Source organism: Tamandua tetradactyla, chromosome 6 (genome assembly GCF_023851605.1).
Source record: "Tamandua tetradactyla isolate mTamTet1 chromosome 6, mTamTet1.pri, whole genome shotgun sequence".
NCBI classification, from domain to species: Eukaryota; Metazoa; Chordata; class Mammalia; order Pilosa; family Myrmecophagidae; genus Tamandua; species Tamandua tetradactyla.
The window spans coordinates 65,609,184-65,621,721 of NC_135332.1; the positions used below are offsets into that span (position 1 = coordinate 65,609,184).

General features: G+C 38.8%; 1 protein-coding gene across 10 annotated transcripts in view; it reads left to right on the plus strand.

Moving 5' to 3' along the window:
- Positions 1-12,538, plus strand: part of DNAH9 (dynein axonemal heavy chain 9) — a 372,566-nt gene that overhangs the window by 199,378 nt on the left and 160,650 nt on the right. For all 10 annotated transcript variants that reach the window (XM_077166001.1, XM_077166002.1, XM_077166003.1 and 7 more), the window contains 3 exons: positions 89-191; positions 819-1,058; positions 8,920-9,081. In XM_077166001.1, the coding sequence (XP_077022116.1) occupies positions 89-191; positions 819-1,058; positions 8,920-9,081 (505 nt within the window). The remainder of the gene's footprint in view (positions 1-88; positions 192-818; positions 1,059-8,919; positions 9,082-12,538) is intronic.

Here is a 12,538-nt window from a genome sequence, read left to right on the forward strand (position 1 = left end):
ATATCAGTTCTCACCTTGACAATGCACTGTTTGATCTCACCTACCTGGCTGTTACACAACTCTCATTCATGGTTTCTGACTCTTCCAGGTATGATCGGAATAAACTGTCCCTAAAGGAGATCATGAATGTACAGTATGTTTCCTGTATGAACCCCACGGCAGGTAGCTTCACCATTAACCCACGGCTCCAGGTAAAGGACCCTGGGTCTTAAATATTATCTTGTCAGGGCAAGTGACACTTGATTATAAATAATAATTGGCCCATCCCTTAACCAGCCTCCTGAAGTGGCAAGTCACACAGGATACTGGCTTGCATTTATAGAGGGACAGAGATACTCTGAACCCAGGGTCTTGAAGCCGTTAAAGCCGGAAGAGTCATAGAGTTAATCTGATTCTACTCCCTTATTCTTCAGTTATCTTTCTACGACCTCATGCTTCCACCTTGGCCAAAGAACCAAATCCCATTTCTCTCCCAAGTTGTTTTAGGTTCAGCCTAAATTTGGGTTTAGTATAAGAAATATGACCAGAATATTTAAGTTCAAAGCCCTTGTAAGAATTCTCCATTATTTTATCTGAATCCAGAAGAAGTGATTTTTATTCCAGTAGAAATTACATCTTTGGGGTGATGGAGAAGTTTTGGTAATTGATGATGGGAACACAACATTATAAATATAATTAACATCACTGAGTTGTATACTGGAGAGTGGTTAAATCTGGAACTATTATGTTGTATATACGTTACCACAATAAAAATTTTTTTTAAAGAAAAGGATGTCTGACTCATGACCTTGTCCACATGCTTTTGTTTCCTTGTGCAGCGTCACTTTAGTGTGTTTGTACTCTCCTTTCCGGGAGCCGATGCCCTGTCCTCCATCTACAGCACAATCCTGACTCAGCACCTAAAGCTTGGAAACTTTCCAATATCGCTGCAGAAATCCATCCCCCAGCTGATCAGTCTGGCCCTTACTTTCCACCAGAGAATTGCTACCACATTCCTACCCACGGCAATCAAGTTCCACTACATCTTCAACCTCAGAGATTTTGCCAACATTTTCCAGGTGAGTCTATCTGCTCCCAGATACCTTGTAATGTTTAACAATGATCCAAATCCTCCCATTCTTAGTAACATGATATTTAATGTCAAATTCTTAGGCAAATGCATAGTTCACCTGGAGTCATGAACAGAAACAAGTAACCAGAGCCTCATGGGCTCTAACAAGGAGGGATTTTGATAAAATTGAGTTTTGTCTGCCAACTAGATTATGTCTCTGTAAGCAGAATGGATTTCTGAGTGGTTTCTTTTGGGTTGGGGAAACATCTTGGATAGAATGGGAAATAAGGACTCAAGCATGGAATAGAAAGGGAAAAGGCACAGAAGAAAGAAAGAAAGAAAGAAAACTATTGCAACCCCTAGCAGTGCATCTCTTATTCCTGAGAAAAAAAAAACAACAGAATGTCCCCAAACTATGTATGATGGTTTTGCTTCCTGAGGAAAGCATATTGTAATGCTCCTGAGAAGCTACCTGCCAAATGCTGGGACAACCTCAGTACTAAAAAAGGCCAAATCCATTTTCAGATGCTTCCAGATGCTCATTTGCCCTGAGGTAATTTGTCTCTGCCTACACATCCAGGTGTTTGACTACTCAAGACTGAAACCTACAGAAGGCAGTCTCACTGAGGTCTGACCCAAGACCCTTTCTTCCCCTTGGGCAGGTTCAACATCTTCACATGGTATATAGTCCACAACTCTCCTGTCCTGGATAAGAATCTTGCAGATACTATTTTCCAGACAGACCCTTTCCCCAAAGATTATTATTGAGGGGAGGATGCCTTTTACACCAAGCATAGAACTCACCCCTGGGGAAGTCTCCAAGTGAAGTGATCAGGGAGCAAAGAACACGACCTGCCTGTGACGCAGATATAGTTGGAATTAATGATGTAGGCACTGTCAATTTGCTTCAATTCAGAGGCAAATTGAACTCTGGGGAGCCTCAGAGCAGCAACGAGCCAAACCCTGTGGACATAGGGACAGCATGTTCCAGCCAAGACTTTCATTCGTAAAGAACAAAAACCCTACCGAAAATGAGTTCAATGATCCAAGCACAGTACTCTGGAAAGATTTAACCTGAACGTGGAGCCACTGAGTCCCAAGCATGTGTTTGAGAGCACATCAAAGCTGCCTCAGGACATCACTGTAGCCCCCAAACATTAACTCATTTGAAAAATAAAGAATCAGAGACCCACAAAGATTATGTAGACTTGCCGAAGAGCACACAGACAGTGAAGGAACTGGAACTAGAATCCAGGTGTCTGGTTCCTGGCCTGTTCCCCTGTCCACCACACTGTTCTGTCCCCATTCATCTGTACTTCAAATGAATCAAAAAAGCATTTGATGGTTGAGGCTGCAAGAGAGACTCAGCTCTAAGCCTGTGAGCCCACAGCTGTGTGTCCCTCAGGCCTGGACAGTGGCCAAAATTGTGGCCATTGTTAGTTACCATGTGTTGCACAGTAACTGAGGACTTTAAATAGCACAGACAAACCTTAGGTAAAAACTTTTTATATAGAACAGTCCCTCTCCCAGATCTCACTACAACACAGGAGAGTGGGGTGCTGTCAGCACTTTGCAAATGAAAAAATGAGTTTAAGCTATTTGATCAAATTCATGTTGCTCATAAATGGAAGAACTAGAGAAGAGTCAGTTTAGCCCCTTTTACCAGTAGCAACCCAACCTAGACAGGTGTTCTGCCTAAACAGATACACATTGTTACCTGTACAACTTGAAATTTAATACTCATGACAGCTCTTTGGGAATAGACATTATCCTAATTTCATGTAGGCTCGGAGAAATTCCCAGCTAGTATTTGACAACAGAGATGGTCTTGGAGGTAGAAACCTGCAAATGGTGTAAGTGGAATCACAAGCAGTCCAACCTGGTAAGGGTAGAGAGATAAGACAAGGGAGATAATTTGAGTCCAGAGTGGACCCTAATAAAGGGCCTATAATAATAATTACTGTTTACTGAGCACCATAATAAGCCCTTTACATCTATTTAATCCTCATAACAACCCTATAAGTAAATGCTTATTATCTCCAATTTAGAGATGGTAGAACTGAGCCACAGACAAATCAAGTACCTCAGACAGGGTCACCTAACTAATTAGAAGCAGCATTTGATATTCAAAACTAGAAACTTCAGCCCCACTGCATGGGTAATGAGGGGCAACAAAGACTTCCTAGGGAAGAAGTAATCTATTCCAACCTTGTTTTGGGCAGTGTCAAAGAACCAGAGGGGGGAGAGAGTGTTCCCCCTGGCCTGTTTCTTTATATGACTGACTGCTGACCCCTTGGGTTCTGTAACCCCTTGGGCAAGCCCTCTTTGTAGCCCATTAGCTGTCAGCAAACAATCACAAGGGTGGGGAATCTGTATACCCCACTGGAATGGCCTGCCTCCCCTCAGCCTACACCACAGAGTCTCCAAGACACAACCTCTTGCCCTCCTCCTCCGGAGGGAAGTTTCAAGCTCATGGCTTGACCACCACTCCACAAACACTATCCCTCCATCCCACTCTGCTTGATCCCCTCTCTGGTTCTTTGACACTCTCTCTCCTCTCTGGTTCTTTGGCAGTGCCCCAAATAAGGTTGGAATAGAATACTTCTTCCCTAGAATGCCTTCATCACCCCTAATTACCCATGCAATGGGGCTGAAGTTTCTAGTTTTGAATCTCAAACGCTGCTGCTTATTAGTTAAGTGATGCTGTTTGAAGTACTTGATTTGTCTGTGGCTCAGTTCTGATGGAAGAGATTAAGGTGGTCATTGAATGCCCACTAGGAGACAGACTGCCTAGGGAACACTGTTGTTTTCCTCCATCCAGCTTGATCCAAGACTCAATAATTCAGATCATCCCTGCATTTTCCTTACTCTGCCCCAATCAGAACTGAATTGGATTGTGCTCTGAGCAGCAGGAATCATTAGCTGTTCCCATCTCAGTGCTACACATAACCATCTAGAATGGTGCCAAGTTTACATTCGACAAGCTCACATGGACTCAGCTCTTAGTTGTCAGTCAGCTTGAGTATTTGGCTATACCAGGATTTACAAACTGCATTTGATAGTTCATTTCACTGTACAATCCAAAATCCTAGAAGGCAGAGGCCCTGGTTGATGGTTTTTCCTGCCCTCCCTGTGTCTCATACAGAGCTGATAGCTGGCAAAGCTGATAATGGAAAGGGGACTAAGATACACACATTGGTGGAGCCAAAGGAACCTAATGGGATTACTTTTTCATTTTTAATAAACTTTTATGAAAGTATAGCATGCAAGTAGACAACTACACAAGTCGTAAGCTTATAGCTTGATTAATTATCAAAGTGATCACGCCCATGTAGTCACAACTCAAATCAAGATAAAGAACATTCCAGCATCCCAGAAGCTCCCCCCCGTGCTTCATTCCATTCACCTTTTCCTCCTCCTCCCCAGAAGGTAACTGCCATCTGGACTTCTAACATCATACATTTTTTGGCCTGTTTTTTAAAAAAATTTTATATGAATAGAATCATTTATAGATATTTATAAATATAATTATTTTGTATCTGGCACAACTGCCAGTACAATGTTGAAGAGAAGTGGTGAGAGTGGCACCCTTAATAGTTTGCCATTAAGTTTGTTGCTTACTATAGGTTTTTGAGGCTACCTCTGTCAGATTAAGAACATTTCCTTCTTTTTTATAGTTTACTAAAAGTTGTAATCCTTCATACGGGTTGAAATTTAACAAATGACTTCTGCATCTATTGAAAGGATATATTTTTCTACTTTATTCTGGTGATATGATAAATTTCTTTGAATATTTTTTAATATTAGATCAACCTTGCATTCCTAGAATCAACTCAACTTGGTTGTGGCACTGTGGCCTTTTTATATTTACTGAATTCCATTTGGTAATTGATATAATCATAAGATTGTTCTGTAATTTTCCTTTCTTCTAGTATTCTGAGACCTCATAAAATGCATTGGGAAGTGTTCCCTCTTTTCCTATCTTCTGGAAAAAATTGCAAAAGATTATTTTATGCCTTCCTCAAATGTTGGAAGAATTTACTGATGAAGTCAATGGAGTTTTCTTTGTGGAAGGTTTTAAATTATGAATTCAATTTCTTTAATGCATATATATAACTACTCAGATTTTCTTTCTTCACGTATCAGTTGTGTTAAGGTGACCATATCATCAAAAATTTCTAATTTAGTGGCATAAAAATGTTTATAATATCCTCTTATTTTCTTTTACATATTTATAATATCTGATGTTATGTCCTCTTTTTTATTCTGGATGTTGGTTTTATGTGCCTTTCTTTTTTTTCTCTTCTATCAGTCTTACTAGGGAATTTTCAGTTGTGTTAGTCTTTTCAAAGAACCAGAAAAGTATACCAATATTAGATATTTTACTTTGTTGATTATCTTTATTTGATATCTGGCTTTTGTATCATTAATATTTGCTCTTATCTTTATAATTGCTATCTCCTTACTTCCTTTGGGTTTGAAGTTAGTTTCTTCTTTTCTTCCTAACTTTTTAGCCTGACCACTTAGGTCATTATTAGCAATTCTTTTCTTCTAACACATTTTTTTCTTTTTTTATAAAAATTATTTGCTATTTTTACCAGTTTTAATTGTACTATTCAGTGGCATTAATTGCATTTTCAATGTTGTGCTACCATCACCACCATCCATTACCAAAATTCTTTCATCACCCAAAACAGAAACTCTGAACCCATTAAATATTTATATTTATGTTATTTTATATAATAATAATATATTTGGGATTAAATCTACTTTATACTATTTTGTTTCACTATTCTCCACCTACCCTATTTTATTTTCCCTAATTTCTTGATTCTTTTATTTTCTCCCTCTTTTAGCATACTACACATCCTTTTACTATTCATCTAATAGTTATGAAATGCATCCTTTTATCTTTTATAAATTAGTACTTGTACCAATTTCTGTACACTGCAAAGATCTTAGAACAATTCACTCCCCTCCAACTTTTGTGCTATTGTATTTATTTTAATTCAATGTATATTTAAGCCTCAAAATATACTAATATTTTTGTTTTATTCAATCAACATTTATTTAGATTTATTCATATATTTACACTTTCTATTGCTCTTAATTCCTGTCACATTTCTTTTCTTCAAGCTGGAATCACTTTTTTCTGCCTGAAGAACTCCTTTGAGCATTGACTGTGGTTCATATCTGCTTTGAGACTCTCTCAGATTTTATTTTACTGAAAATGTATTTATGTCATTTATTTTAAATGTGGGGAGGGTTGTTAGAATTCTAGATTAGCAGCTATTTTCTTTAGCACTTTGAAGGTATCATTCCATTATCTTCTGTTTTCTACTTTTTCTATTGAGAAATGATGTCAGTTTTATTTTTGCTCCTTTAAGATTGCCTGTATTTTATTTTCGTTTGCCTGCTTTTAAAATTAACTTTTGTTGTTGATTTTCAAAATTTCCACTGATTCCTAAGATATTTAAATTGTCTTGCAATTTATCCTGCTTAGTATCTGTAGACCTTTTTAAATCTGACTTGATGTCATTTTTGCAGTTTATGGTAGTTACAGCCAGTATCTCTTCAAATATTGCTTCTGCTTCTCATTCTCTTCTTCTGGTACTCTAGTATATGTATATGAGACATTTTCACCATGTCCCATACATGTCTTATGGTCTTTATTTTCCACCCTTGTTTTTCTGTCTGTGATTCAGTGTGGTTATTTTCTACTGCCATGTCTTGCTGTTCATTTCTGCTCCTTTAACAGTGTCTATTCTGATGTTAACCTCATTTATTTCAATTACTGTAATTTTTAGTTTGAAAACATCTATTTGATTCATTTTTTAAGTTTCCAGTTCTTTGTTGAAATCCTTTACCTTTTCATCTAGTTTCTTGGTCATATGAATCATATCTATGCTAAAGTTTGTATCTGATAATTCCAATACCTACATCTTCTATAGTTCATTTTGTATTGTTAGTTTTTCTTGGTGTTGGTCATTTGAGATTATCTCTTGGAGTTCCCAATTAAATTTATGTTTAATTGCCAGACATTGTGAGCTTTTACATGTGAGGATTTAGATGATGCTATTTTCCTTCCAAGATTACATGCTTTTGCTTATGGCAGTAAGCTACCAAAGATTGAGAATATTGAAGCTATGCTTAAGTTTCTGTGGGGACAGGATATTTTTACCCACACTCTTAGGGTTTAACATTTTGGGGGGCCTCTTGGGATTTTCAGTTGTGGCCCTGATTCTTAGTAATCCCAGAAATCCAATTTCATTTTCTCTACCCCATAATATGAGAAAACTTTGCTCATTTTCTTAACTTGTCTCTGTCTTTTCAGCTTCAAGACCATTGCTTGTGAATTGGCAAATGAACCAAGAGTGAAAATAGTTCTGAATTTTGGGTTCATCTTCTTTTCTTTTCTTCTCTCTAGGTTTATGGCCTCTCAAGTCCTCACTGCCTTGGTTATTCTTTAATGCCTCTGAAGTGATGAGGCTTAAAAATCATTTTCCTAGCTTTTCTAGTTGATCTCGGCAGGCTGGTCTCTGATGAGCTATTCTGCCATTTCCAAAAGCAGAAATCTTAATGGTGGTTTTTACAATGTTTTAGTAATTGAATGGTTTAATATTAGTGCATTAATTCTTTCAGCAAGCATGCATTGAGCATCTACTCTTTTTTAGACATCCCACTCAGTACTAGTAATATAATGAACAGTGAACCACATTTGAAATGAAGTCTTTCAATGTCCCTTCCATTGAGACACTCATTATGACCTATAAGAAGCAAGCCTAAACAAAGAAAAATAATGCTAGACGTTAAGTCCTCTCTAGAAAAGATTTATATATAAAGGTCTCTGTGGAGCACAGCAGAGGAAATAAGATTGGACAAGAACAGGGAAGGTTCATGGTAGACTTCAAAGAGATATCATTTGAGCTAGATCTTGAAATAAGCAAAGCAACAGACATGTACCCAGGGCATTGAGACGCAGGGTCAGAAAATAATTTGAATTTTGTGTAACTGGAATCTAGGTTTCATTGGAAGTAGTGGTAAGCGTGCTCCTGAGGAAGCAGATTTGGAACCATTTTATGACTATACCTTTGTGCCATGCTAATGAGTATAAGCATTATTCTTTGGGTAAAAAGGAACCATTGAATGATCCATTTTCCTATCAATCAAGAAGGAAAGTGACAAGGACAAACACTGATATAAATGAGTTTGAAGTTAGAGGTCTTGCAAAGGTTATTGAGGGGCTCTCATCTCTGTGGTCTCCATTTTTTTCAGTAAAATAGATGGTTAGGACATTGACTAAAGGTAATAGAGAGCTGTGACAGAGAGATTTAAGAAAATGATAAATATTTGAAACGATCACTGTGGCACATAGCAAGAGAAACCAACTAGAGACAAATAAAAGGGTTGTTGACCTGCAAAGGTCAGCTATATCCCCTTCCACCCCCTTGGTCATAGTTCTGGTTTAACAAAAACAGTAATCACCGAAACCAGTTTTCGAAATGGCACTTACATAGTTTAAATAGAGCAGAGAAGCCACCTCTCCTCTCACTGTGGTGGCTTGTAGTGTAATGGTTAAAATTCCAGGTTCTAAGTTCAGGCAGATATGGTTTCAAACCCTTGTAGTTTTGAAGTAAGACCACTTACTATATGACATTGAGCATGTTGCCTACTTTTCTGAACCTCAATCTCCACATTATTCAAAATGGATATAATAAAAATTATCTTATATGGTCATCTTGAGGAGTAAATGAGCTTTGTTAGGGAAAGCATCTAGTCCAGCACCTGTCACATCACTGACTTTAATAAATTGTAGCTGTTGTAGTTCTGAATTGTTGTTGATATTTTTTTGTATCTTCTCCTTGAAGGGCATTCTCTTCTCCTCAGTGGAATGTATAAAGTCCTCACAGGACCTAGTAAAGCTCTATCTGCATGAATCGAATCGGATTTATAGGGATAAGATGGTGGAAGAAAAGGACTTTGATCTTTTCGATAAAATCCAGACAGAAGTGGTAAAGAAGATTTTTGATGTGAGTATTGCACTGTGATTTTTTTTATATTTGAAAAATAATGATATGCAGATGATTACCCAAATAATAAGCTTAAGTCCATCAGTTGAAAAAAAAAGTCAAAGATGAGGTAGAGAAAAAAAAAATCTATTATCATTTTTCCAAGGTGAAAAATGCTGGGACAAGAATAGGCATATCCATGGAGGTCACTTTATCCAATTCCACATGTGATTCGGGTACCCTCAGCAGCTTTCTCCAAGTCATCCCATGGGAGGCTACAAGGCAGCCATTTTAGAATTGCTTATGACTGGAAATCTGGAACATTTGGAACAAGTTTATTCTAATAGTGTTCTAAAATTTATTTCTCTGTCCACTGATCTCAGTTCTACATGACAGACTTCCAAATATTTAGGCATTTTTTCTTGTCCTTCATGAGTCTTCTCTTCTCCAGGCTAAACAGTCTCAGTTCTTTTAGCTGATTCTTACATGGTTTCATTTCAAGCCCAGTCATTGTCTTAATTGTTCTCCCATCAGTTCCCCTCTTTGAAACCGTGATGCCTGATATTCATCACAACCACCTAGCTTGGGTCTGACCAAAAGCAAACCATGCCTTTTCTTACAACTAGAGTTTCCCAAAGTGTCTCCTGATAAATAATTGTCCTACAAGACACTTGTTGGAAAGAAAGGATATGTAATGCAGTAAATTGAGAAAATAGTTCAAACTATATCCCCATCTTGGAAATTCACAGTGCATTGAACACATCCACTTAGCACATCAAAGCCTTGAAAATCTTGAATAACCCTAATTAACATATCATTTCCTAAATGTATAAAAACCCTATCCTCTTTTCCCCTCATAAAACTTATCGATAATTTGCAGAATAATAGTCTATGGAATATGCATTGGGAAGCACTGACATATCAATAACAGCTTAAAATCATATTACATTTCTAGGATGCATGGGTGTTTCAGTGGTAGAATGCTCGCTTTCCATGTGGGAGACCCAGGTTGGATTCCTGGATGATGCACTCCCTCAAAAAAAAATCATATTACATTTCTTAGTTTCAAAATTATCCCATAACTAACACTGACACCTCTTGTTGAGCACAGTCCCATATTTTCTACACATGCCCCTTGAAACTCCTCTTTTGAACTTACAAATGGTAGAATCTTGTATTTAAGTGCATACTATCCTTACCTTCACCTTGTTGAGTTTGGTCCCTTATTTTTCCCTGATAAGATCCTTGGTCTACCTCTGAAGATATTTACAGTCCTTCTCTGCCTATGCGACAACCTTTTTAAATGTTTGGACAACATTTTAAGTATCTTATTTCAGTCTGCTGTTCAGCAGTTACCAAGCATCATGAATTCTTCTATTTTTCCCATTTTTCATGTGACCTAGTGCTCAGAATTCCCATGTCTCAGACATCCCTCTCTGATCATTGTAGAGTTTGCCAATTTATGTCTTCATTGTAAGCTCTACAAGTGAGACTTGATAATAAATGAATCTGAGCTATCACTTTAAAATAATAGTCAGTATTTGGAATAGAGTTCCTTAAGTGGGTCTTTATATTGAGGAAACATTCTTTTGATGATAGACCCAGATATAATTCATACTGTCATTCTTCCCCAAAAGCATTTGAAATGCCAGCCCAAAACAGCACCAATCTCAGTATTGGTATCAAGGAAAGCTTGTCAGAGTTCTACCAAAGAAGTCATACAATTCTCTTTCCACCATTAAAAGTTTGAGCCTATCTGATCTGTGGCCTTTGTGCAATACAGTATCATTATTAAAAAAAAAAAATTTTAATTCACTGTGTGGTTTAGTTTTCTGTCTCCCTTCTACCAAATTTTTGCTCTGATCATAAAACTTGGACTGTGTTGTTTTGTTCATCAAAGAATGTTTATAGGGACTTCCTGGAAGATGGCGGCTTAGTAAGACGCGCGGATCTTAGTTTCTTCTCCAGGACAGCTACTAGGGGAGTAGAAACGATACAGAAAGCGCCCAAAGCCACAACAGAGATAAAAAAGACAGCGTACCCCATCCTGGAACGGCTGGCTGGCTGAGAGAAGCAGCTCGGGTGAGATCGCCGAGGCGCGCGGGCCTCACCGGGCGGGGTGGCAAGCAGCCGGAGTTACTCCCTTCCCCCTTCCTGGGCCGGCTGGGAGAATTGGAGAGGCGGTCCCCTGAAACCAAGGCGGCTGGCGCTCACACCACGCGCAGCCCCCCGGACCAACTGAGAGAATTGGATCGGAAATCCCCAGGCCGCGGAGAACGGTGACGGGTGGGGGAGGCCCCTTCCAAACCCGTGACTCCCGGGGAACGTGCACTCTCCCGGGCGGGCCACTGCCGCTGGTGCCCTCCCGCCACGCTTGTCGCCCAGGGCCAACTAGGAAATTCGGACGGGCTCTTTCCCGGGCTGCGGCGACCAGCAACCCTCCCTGCGTTTGGACCAAGGGCCGGCTCAAGCCGCTTCGGCTAGCGAACCCCCCGGACGGCGAGAGTTTTCCAAAGTTTAAGGTCCCACAGCACCTTTTACTGGTGGGACCCGCAGACAAATGTGTGCCACGAGCGCCACCTACTGGGCAGGATAAGAAAAACAGAACCCAGAGATTTCACAGGAAAATCTTCCAAACTTTTGGATCCAATACCCAGGGAAATCTGTCTAAATGCGCAGATGCCAACAGAAGATAACGGATCATGCTCGGAAATTGAAAATATGGCCCAGTCAAAGGAACAAACCAATAGTTCAAATGAGATACAGGAGCTGAGACAACTAATGCTAAACATACGAACAGAAATGGAAAACCTCTTCAAAAACGAAATCGATAAATTGAGGGAGGACATGAAGAAGACATGGGCTGAACATAAAGAAGAAATAGAAAAACTGAAAAAACAAATCACAGAACTTATGGAAGTGAAGGACAAAGTAGAAAAGATAGAAAAAACAATGGATACCTACAATGATAGATTCAAAGAGACAGAAGATAGAATTAGTGATTTGGAGGATGGAACATCTGAATTCCAAAAACAAACAGAAACTATCGGGAAAAGAATGGAAAAATTTGAACAGGGTATCAGGGAACTCAAGGACAATATGAACCGCACAAATATACGTGTTGTGGGTGTCCCAGAAGGAGAAGAGAAGGGAAAAGGAGGAGAAAAACTAATGGAAGAAATTTTCACTGAAAATTTCCCAACTCTTATGAAAGACCTAAAATTACAGATCCAAGAAGTGCAGTGTACCCCAAAGAGATTAGACCCAAATAGGCGTTCTCCAAGACAGTTACTAGTTAGAATGTCAGAGGTCAAAGAGAAAGAGAGGATCTTGAAAGCAGCAAGAGAAAAACAATCCATCACATACAAGGGAAACCCAATAAGACTATGTGTAGATTTCTCAGCAGAAACCATGGAGGCTAGAAGACAGTGGGATGATATATTTAAATTACTAAAAGAGAAAAACTGCCAACCAAGAC